The 10,567-nt window shown below is 33.2% G+C and overlaps 1 protein-coding gene and 1 pseudogene across 1 annotated transcript; both read right to left on the minus strand.

Annotated features, from left to right (window-relative positions):
* Positions 1-5,675: 5,675 nt before the first annotated feature.
* Positions 5,676-6,977, minus strand: LOC145950373 (uncharacterized; annotated as a pseudogene).
* A 180-nt stretch (positions 6,978-7,157) lies between these two features.
* Positions 7,158-8,212, minus strand: LOC145950374 (uncharacterized). Its single transcript, XM_083061464.1, has 2 exons — positions 7,744-8,212; positions 7,158-7,663 (listed from the first exon to the last, which is right to left on the minus strand). The coding sequence occupies exons 1-2, from the start codon at positions 8,210-8,212 to the stop codon at positions 7,158-7,160; spliced, it is 975 nt and encodes a 324-aa protein (XP_082917590.1).
* Between the last annotated feature and the right edge of the window lie 2,355 nt (positions 8,213-10,567).

The raw sequence follows: 10,567 nt of genomic DNA on the forward strand, positions 1-10,567 counted from the left end.
GCCGTATTGGGCTTCATTCCCTCCACTTCCTTATTTTCAGCTACTCTAAGACCTCTAAACCTACAGATAGCCATCCTATGGTCTTCTAGGAGTCCTTCTGGCTGACTTTCCTTCGATCTTTGAGGGTCTTCGAGTTTTATTTCCGACCCGGACAATTTTAGGGGTCTACATTGCAAACCCTATGATTCAACTCCAATTAGTTGCATTTCTATTGGTCCTTTGTTGAACAAGAGTGGGATACCTTTTGTTGTGCCTTTTAATTGGAATGGATATGAAAATAATCTCACTTATATTCTTATTGCCGATGGACGTTTGTTTAATTGAAGCTTCTAGAATTACTGTACAATCTTAGATGAGATTTTCTACAAGGCTAGATTTGTTCTTTGACACAATCAATTTGCTTCACTGGGTTGAATGCTTTTGGAATTTAGATAGCTGAGCTGTGTTGTTTAAGGCATCATTTTTCTGGTGTTGCATGATTTGTTTTGTGAAGTTGAGTTGAATTTTGTTTGTTGCAACTTGCAACTCGGTAATGATATGGCTGCCTGGGGAAGCTGATGTCCTGTTTGTGAATATTGGTTTGTTTCATGTCTCTGTCATAGTGGTCCTTCTTGCAAACTGTTGATTGAGGATTTTGTTCAGTTGTGATGTTCTCTTTGAAATTTTCTATATTTGTGATGGTCTCATTAGTCATAAGTATAACCATGTCATTTATCTTGGATTACTGTCTATTAATATTGATAAATGTCATATCATGATTGCGCATTTTTGTGTGCCTCTGAAGTTCAATACTTGATTACACATACTTGACTTTTTTTTTCTTGTGATATGGTTCCAGTTGACCATCATTACCACTTCTCCATAAACTTTTCCATTGGCTTGTTCAATATAACTTTCCTTTGTCATTAATGTTGATATACGTTATAATGCTTTAGTGGTACTTTTTTCTAGTCCCTTAAGATCCCTAATCTGTTTCTGATATTGCATTGGGTTTATCTTGTAAAATTATGCATTCTATCAACCATTTCTGAATGTTTATAATTTTTCTTATAATAAAGAAAATGATTTGAGCAGTTCTATCAAGAAGAATTTGTCGGTCTTTGTGATTGCTAATCTGAGTACTTATGCAAAAAAGCTGCCATTGATTGCTCAAAATTTTAAATCTATATTGTCTTTGTTTATAATATGTTTTTCCTTGGTGTGGATACAATGATTGTGATGGAGGACCATCCTTGGTATTTCACTTCATGTGAGACCCATCACATGGTTCATGGCTATGGCCAATTTGAGTAGTATAGAATTTATTGCCTTATTCCAATTTTACCCTTGTATTTTGGGGTATTTTAGTCATAGGATTTATTTCTTTGTATTTCCCATTTTACCCTTGTATTATGGGGTGCTTTAGGAGATTAGGTTTTTAATTTTGGGCTAGGGTGTTTTAGTGAGGAGGTGATGCATTTTTGGTGAGTCTTGGACATATTTTTGGTGTTAGAAAGGCTTAGGCCCAAGTGGAGGGCAAAGGTTGCATGGACTTATCATGCACCTAGTTGTAGCCAATCTAACCCCTTAGATTCCATCCTTGGCCACCAAGTAGCATCTAGGGTTCATTTGGCATTGCATTTGGAGTGCATTTGCCTTGTGAATTTCGGCCATGCATTGCTCCAAATGCAACCCTAGATGCCTCCCCTCCTATAAATACCCAACTCCCCACCACTTGTAAATACTTTGGATTATATGATATTGAGTGAGCCTTTGAGCCTCAAAATCCCATCCTTAGTCACTAGGGTAGTTTCGGCTAGCCCCCTCCTATCTCCACCCTTGGAGAATAGGAAACCTAGAGTGGCCTCCACCTACCTTGGAGTGAGCCAACTTAAGCCACCATACACCACCACCCTAAGTGCTTCCGCCCAAACACCATCTTCACGCCTATCTTCCATTCTTGTCCCTTAAACTTCCTTTTGTCTACCTTTGATGAGCCTAGATCAAGGGCAAGGAGTCTCCTTTCACACACCATCATCAACCATGGAAGGAGGATTCCATCAGATTGTTATGTTGTGAACCTTAACAATGTGGTTGTGATAACAATATTTTTAATAAAACAGGAATGTTGCAGCCCGTGCTACTCAACAGAAGCAAGAAAAAGAGGAGAAAGAAGAGAGGTTGATGTTGCAAAAGGCTAAAGAGCTTGATGCATTTGTTCAACAAAATCATGGTGTTGTACCGCAATACAGTGACAGAAATTATAGCAGTGATAAGAATGGTTTCCATGGGGCAAATAGTGTGAAGGCCACTTCCTTTGAGAGGAAGCCCTTCGGACAATGAAGGCATTTTGTCCTGCTCACTAAAAGTTTTAATGGTATAAAATAGAATCTCATCAATGATTAGTGGTGGATATTTTTTAATGAAAAAATTCCTCAATATAAAGAACTTTTGTCCTGCTCACTAAAAGTTTGTTATTTTTATTGCTTCTTCATTTAACTAATTTGGATTTTACTGTCTTCACAGTTGGCTGTATTCATATATATTGATAATTTATGCTGGTAAATAAATGTTTTGAAGGATGTGAATATGAAACAAAGGCTTAAAAGGATAAGAAACCTTAAATGTTTTGCAGATTATTGCCATGTTGAAGGAGAAACTTGGAGTGAAATCAGATAAAGATCTGCCAATGGTGGATTACAGGTAGAAATTTTTATACATGTTTTTGCAATTATGTTGTTGCAATTCTAGCATTCTAATATGTAAAAAGAATGATGCTTAGTTCATTAGCTACTTCGATTTTGGAATTTTCTTTCAAGATTTGATTCATGTTATTGAAAGGTAATATTCCAAATGTAAAACAGTTTTCCTGTTGGTTACTAGCACATCCGATACATGCGTAATTTTAAAATAGAGTTTGATACAAATACAATGTGGAATTATATTGATTAATTTTGAGCTTATTTTATTAAGCTTCACAATCAAACATGTGAATAAACTCTTAAGTTGTAAGCTCTCGTATGGTTAATTAAGATCTTTACTCAAACACCCTTTAATATTAAATTTAGGAAACACAAATCTACAATTAATTTTTATTTACGTTGCAGGAAACATTAATAAATATATAATGCACTAAAAAATTTCGTTTGAAATATCTTCTTGTTCAGGCATTTGGCCAGCATTTGTACCTTCTCGAGAGAACTTTTAAAAAGAAAAAGTAAAGTAGTTACTTCTCGAGGGGTTTATAGCCCAAATTAGAACCATGTATGAATTTTTTCACTTGTTCCAGAATACTCAAGTGGGTCACCCAAGATGAAGATGAGCTTAAAGAAACCACCAAGGGTCGAGTCCAAGCAGTAATTCTTGACATGACAAGTGAGTTTCTGTTAAATTTTTCAGATTGAAAGAATTTTAATGCCTAAACATTTATAAATTTGATACTATATATGCCAATGACCCTTTGCAATTCTCTTTCATAGACCTGATGAATGTTGATACTTCCGGAATTCTAGCTCTTGAGGAACTGCACAAGAGGTTTCTTTCACGTGGTGTAGAAGTAAGGCTACTCTGAATTTGATTATATTCTTTGACATTAATATACACGGGATTAAATATGTTTTTACATTACTAACAACAAATAAGTGAATGGTGTTGTGTTTACTTTTAGTCCTAAAAAAATAACGGTCTATTTTTTATTTGTCATTTGTGAAAACTTGTGATGTGTGGTCCAAATTTCTATAAATAAAAGAAGATAATTTTTTTTTAACATAAGACACATTTTTAAAAATGAAACACTAAAATAAGATGATCTTTTGTAGAAAGACTATAGATGAATATTTCATTATGTAAAAGTTTATTAAAAAAATTATAGGTTAGATAGATAAAAATTATCATGCTAATTTACACTTGAAAATGAAAAGAGAAAAATATATGTATGGTTGATATATAATGTAATACAAAGAGAGATAAAAAAAAGTAATACATGATAATGAGTACTATTTATGATATATGAGTATTTATATATAAGTGTTAAAAAAAATCTTGCTCCCCCTCAAGCCAAATATATTTAATCCTACTTTTTTGTATGCATGGTTGCTCAAAACTTTATGCTCTAACACTTGGTTTTTGCAGTTAGCTATGGTGAACCCGAGGTGGTTAGTAATTCACAAGCTTAAGCTCGCACACTTTGTAGACAAAATTGGAAAAGAGTGGGTTTTCCTCACTGTTGGAGAAGCCGTAGACGCATGTCTCTCTTCCAAAATTGCTAAAGCTTGATTCATATATGATAACATGTGTCTGTGCACTGACTCTATATATATTGCACAGGGTTTGGGTTTTGTTTAAAATGTTGGTGCATAACATAAACTTACGTGAAACATTTTGTATTACACAAGCTGAACATCTTTACCGAAAAGTGATCATGTCATGTTGTATGCACCTAGGATGGGGGTTCATAACCACCTTTTTATACTATCTCAGTTTTGGACAGGGAGTGGTGTTTTCTTTTGTATGGCCACTTATATACAATTCAAATAAAGATTTAGATGTAATTCATAAATATGATTTTTTTTTAAATGCAATCTACATCGGTTCTCTAGACAACCGATGTAGATTTAAGCATAAATCTACATCGATTTTTTGGAGAACCGATGTAGATTTAAGAATAAATTTACATCGGTTCTCCAGAGAACCGATGTAGATTTATGGTTAAATCTACATCGGTTTTTCAGAACCGATGTAAAAATGTATACATTTTTTACGTCGCTCTATTCTACATCGGTTTTAGAACCGATGTAGATGCCTTTAGAGAACCGATGTAAAATATGCATCTTGTAGTAGTGTTTGTTTTGGTTGTGGGTTTGGTTTGGTCCTCCCACCTGTATTACTTGCATTTTTTTTTTATTATTAGTATTTACAATGTGTAGCATATGATTGTTATGGAGTGAGATGTTAACTTAGTTATGATCCTCTTCCACATAGTGATGCTAATACGCATCTATCTTTCTTAAAAAAAATGTAACCTAAATTCATATATTTGAGTATGAATCTTTTGATCATTAAAAATATAAGTTAATGATTTATTCAACTTATTCAAATGAAGAAAATATCAAATGTGCCAAATACAATTATATATACATATATATATATATATATATATAGTGGCAGAACTTGGATAAAAAATTTGGAGGTGCCAAATTAATTTTTTTATATATGAATTAAATTTTTTACTAATTAAAAAAATAATAGAATTTCTCATTTTCTCTACTCAAAATAAACATGTATAATAATGAAATCTAAGAAAAAGTATTATCATTCACTAGTTATTTCATAAAATAATCATAAAAGACTATCATTAAATGCCAAAAGTTACCTGGAATAAAGCAATTTAAAGTAGTTGAAGTAAACTCCAAGATAAGTTGTACACTTGTCTCCTATGAGATCCAAAATAATATATTTAACATAGCCCAAACTACTTGTATTGTATAGTATCACTTGCACACGGCATACCCAAAATTGTGCAATTCAAGTCAAGCAAAAAGAATCATCCAAAAGCCAATAATTACTTTTAGGTGGGCCAAAATTCAGGAGCAGCTGCATAAATTAAATATTGACATTATTATATACATATAAAATTTTAAATGCAAGCCTAACATAAAGTTTAAAGTAATATAAATATAAGCAGAAGTTACCTTTAGTTAAAGTACTACTCTTCGCTCTTTCGATGACTTAAAATGTTCAATAATTGAGTCAGAACTAAAACTTGTTGCAATATCCCTTTCAATATAAACGATCATACTATCTGCTAAAAAGTCAGCTTCCATCTTATTTCTCAACCTAGTCTTGATTATTTTCATTGCAGAAAAAAGATATTTCAATTGTAGCTCTAGAAATTGGAAGAGTCATGATAAGACGAAGTAATCTATCAATCAAGTAGTAAACTTTTGACTTTTTTGTTGTTGCCAAACATGTACACAACTCTTGCATTGTTGATAAATTCTTCAAATTTGAATCTTGACGAGCATCAACAATGAAATGTTGAAGTTGGAAATGCAAATTAATTTTCTCCTATTCACTGAAATCCATGGGATAATATTTGTCTACAAGAGTGCAAATGTTTTCAATATTGAAAGCTTTATAAGCATCCTTAGGAACCAATGTCATGCTTAGAGTTAATAACTCCATTGCCTGGTCATTAAATCTACAATTCAACACCTGTAATTGCTTATCAATTGTAACAAAGAGTATTTCAACTCTCAAATAATGCCCCATTATAATATGATATTTTTGGTGACGAGAGTGCCCTTGCCTTGCTACATAAGAAGCACTAAATTGAGGAATCTCAATATCATGTTTTTCACAAAAAGATGTCACATTTTTTAACAACTTATCCAAACCTTCTTCTCTCAAGTTTTGGATACGTTCTTTTGTAGAACGAACTAAATGCATAGCATTAACTACATCCTGAGATTGTTGTTGTAAAGTTTGACAAAGAACATCTGTTATCCCCATAATTTCTCTCATCAAATGCAAGACCAATATAAACTCAAATGAGGTCAAACTTTTGTAAGCATTATCGCATCCCCACATTGAGAATAAGTAGATCCATCAACAATAATTTTTTCTAAAACAGAACAAGTTGCATCATACATATTTATCAAGCTACAAATAAAAGAGAAATGGGAGCTCCAACGAGTATCCCCAGCTCGTTTCAAAGTACAAATTTGATTTGCCCCTTTACCATTTTCAAGCTCATCAATATCTAACAAATATGCAATTTCGTCTAACTTGGCAGCTTGTAACTCATCATGCCGCTTACTAGAAGAGAAAACAATATTCACAATAAAAGTCAATTTTGAAAAGAATTGATGAATTAGAATAACTTCTCTTGATGCAGCAACCAAGGCAAGTTGTAATCGATGAGCAAAACAATGAACATAATATACATAAGGACAATCATTTAAGAATAATGCCTGTAATCCATTCCATTCTCCTCTCATATTACTAGCACCATCATACCCTTGACCACGAATATTAGAAACATTAAGATTATGTCGAGAAAGTACAAAACATAATTCATTCTTTAGAGTTAATGTCGTAGTGTCTTAAATATGCACAATATCAAAAAATCGCTCTTGTATAAAACCATTTTTATCAACAAATCTCAAAATAAGAGCCATTTATTCCTTTTTTGATTCATCACGAGCTTCATCAACAATTATACAAAACTTAGGATCTCCAACTTCCTCACGAATATGATTTTTCACTTTACTAGAAAGAATATTCAATATCTCTTTTTGAATTTTATGGGAAGTATATTTGGAATTATATGGAGCATTTTCCAACACAACTTTTGCAATCTCATCATTGTATGATGCAATGTGTTTTATCATCTCAAGAAAATTACCTTGGTTCCTTAATTCACTAGTTTCATCATGACCTCTAAAAGCAAAAGTTTGAAGTGATAAATAACGAACCGTATCAATTGAAGTCTTGAGACGCAAACGATTCTTCATAATCTGATCTAAGCTTTGCACATGAAAAACATTCCTAATATGACAATTTTGATTGAACAAGTCTTGACAAGCTCTCACTGCATTATTGGGTGGTGAGCAAGGATCCTTCCCAATGTGTTTAAGAAAAGCACAATTCTTTCCATTATTAACTTTCCTCCAACTTTTAAAACCTGTAGAAAAAATAATCAACAAAGTTAAAACTTGTTGATGATAATCAACTCATTACCAATTAGAATTCAAATTCAATCACCTGTAGCAATGAAAACATCTAAACCAAGGCGTCCGCTTGTTTTTTTACTAAAAAGATAGCAAGGCAAGCAATATGCAGCATCTTTTGAAAGTGAATACTCTAACCATGAAGGAAATATGCTAAACCAAGTGTATTGAAACCTCCTTGGATGATCTTCTTTTCCAGACAAAGGATAATTTTCTAAATGCATTTGATATGGACCCCATTTTAGATAAGCCCTTCGTACCTCATCCATTTGATTTGATGGGTATTGCCAAATTTGAGGGCGTTTCCCCGGATCACGTTCCAAAGAATTTTCAAATTCATTATATGTAACTCTAGGAACCTTTGAGAGTTGTTTATCATTTTCTTCAATTCTTTGATTCTTGGGAAACTTCTCAAGTTCACTTGACGTAGAAGTTGCATTTTTTTCATCTTTATGACAAGTCTTCCTCTTGAAAAAAGAATCAATTCTTTTACTCTTTATCATAATTTTTCTAATATGTATTTATCACCTTTCACCTATATAAAAAAGGAAAAAATTATCTTCACAATTATCACAATGCAAAACATACAAAAAATCATACCAATATACTACTATAATTAAATACAACACTATATATTCTTCAAGCTAGCTATGAAAAACTTTGAACAAATTCAATTTTCTAAAATTCTTAATAAGCACATGAACAAACTACTAGTTTACTTCAACCAAAGTTTTCAACATTTTCAACAAGTAATTCATATAAGTAGCCAAAATTACTAGTTTACTAAACAAAGGAATGAAATTAATATTCTAATCGATTTGATAATCAATACAATTTTTAAAACTATGAATCAAGCATTCGTTCATCATTCACATTTACCAAAACTGCAAACGAGAGAATCAGGGGAAGCTCCACACGATTTTCCTCGGAGGCGTATCAGAAGGGCGAGCTAGTTGAGCCGAATGCGTTGTATTTGGCATGGAGGAAGCTGGCACCTGGCTCACTGGCTGAGCTTGTCCTGTTGAGCCCCTAGAAAGCCAAGGTTGATAGGGAGTTGGTTGGGTACCGGAGAAGCAGCCAAACAGAAGCAAGTTCGAGAATGATGAACGAAATGGAGCAGGTGACGAGGGCATATGTCGAGGATGCTTATTTAAGAAGCTGGAAAGATTTCTAGTTTTATTATAATTAATAATATAATAATATAAATATAATATTAAAATATATATGAATATATATAAAAATAAATAAATATATAAAAGTTTTGGGGGAGCCGACGCTACCCCTCTGTCACTTCAAAGTTTCGCCCCTGTTGATAATCAATACAATTTTTAAAACTATGAATCAAGCATTCGTTCATAATTCACATTTACCAAAACTGAAAACGAGAGAATCAGGGGAAGCTCCACACGGTTTTCCTCGGAGGCGTATCGGAAGGGCGAGCTACTTGAGCCGAATGAGTTGTATTTGGCATGGAGGAAGCTGGCACCTGGATCACTAGCTGAGCTTGTCCTGTTGAGCCCCTAGAAAGCCGAGGTTGATAGGGAGTTGGTTGGGTACCGGAGAAGCAGCCAAACAGAAACAGGTTCGAGAATGATGAATGAAATAGAGTAAGTGACGAGGGCATATGTCGAGGATGCTTATTTGAGAAGCTGAAAAGTTTTTTAGTTTTATTATAATTAATAATATAATAATATATAAATATAATATTAAAATATATATGAATATATATAAAAATAAATAAATATATAAAAGTTTTGGGGGAGCCGTGGCTACACCCCTGCCACTTCAAAGTTCCGCCCCTGTTGTTAATCAATACAGTTTTTAAAAGTATGAATCAAGCATTCGTTTATCATTCACATTTACCAAAACTGCAAACGAGAGAATCAGGGGAAGCTCCACACAGTTTTCCTCGAAGGCATATCGGAAGGACAAGCTGGTTAAGCCAAATGAGTTGTATTTGGCATGGAGGAAGCTGGCACCTGGCTCACTAGCTGAGCTTGTCCAGTTGAGCCCCTAGAAAGCCAAGGTTGATAGGGAGTTGGTTGGGTACCGGAGAAGCAGCCAAACAGAAGCAGGTTCGAGAATGATGAATGAAATGGAGCAGGTGACGAGGGCATATGTCGAGGATGCTTATTTGAGAAGTTGGAAAGTTTTTTAGTTTTATTATAATTAATAATATAATAATATATAAATATAATATTAAAATATATATGAATATATATAAAAATAAATAAATATATAAAAGTTTTGGGGGAGCTGTGGCTCCCCCTTGTCACTTCAAAGTTTCGCCCTTTTATATATATATATACTAATCCTTTTAAAAAGGAAAGAGTCTTTTTAAATGAAGAAAACATTAGAAAAAACATTTTAAGTGAATTAGTTTTAGGAATTTCTCCATTATCAATTTCAAATCTCAAGATATAAGAACACGGTACGAAATAATTCTTAATTTAAAAGTAACACTAAAAAATTTATAAAATTGTCTAATAAGTTTACCATACATTATTTTTTTAAAGAAATAGATATGTTAAGGCATCATTATGTGGAAAAGAGATCTTAACTAGGTTAGCACCTTAATCCAGATCATTCATCTGCAACATATTAAAAAGAACTATATCACTAATCAAAAATGAAAAACAAGTGCAAAAAGGTATCCTCCACTCTCCCTATGAGAATCTATAATGTGGAAGTCCACACCTTTCCTTAGAATAAAAAGCTACAATACAAGAGGGAATAGAAGTCCACCAAGTCAAACTGGGATGACTAAGTCCAAATCCCGCTAAGCTATCAATACAACCATTTCTCTCCCTATATACATTGAAGTTAACAGAAATACACACAGAAGGAGGGGGTTGAAT

This window comes from Cajanus cajan, chromosome 8 (assembly GCF_000230855.2).
Source record: "Cajanus cajan strain Asha chromosome 8, NIPB_CcT2T_4, whole genome shotgun sequence".
NCBI classification, from domain to species: Eukaryota; Viridiplantae; Streptophyta; class Magnoliopsida; order Fabales; family Fabaceae; genus Cajanus; species Cajanus cajan.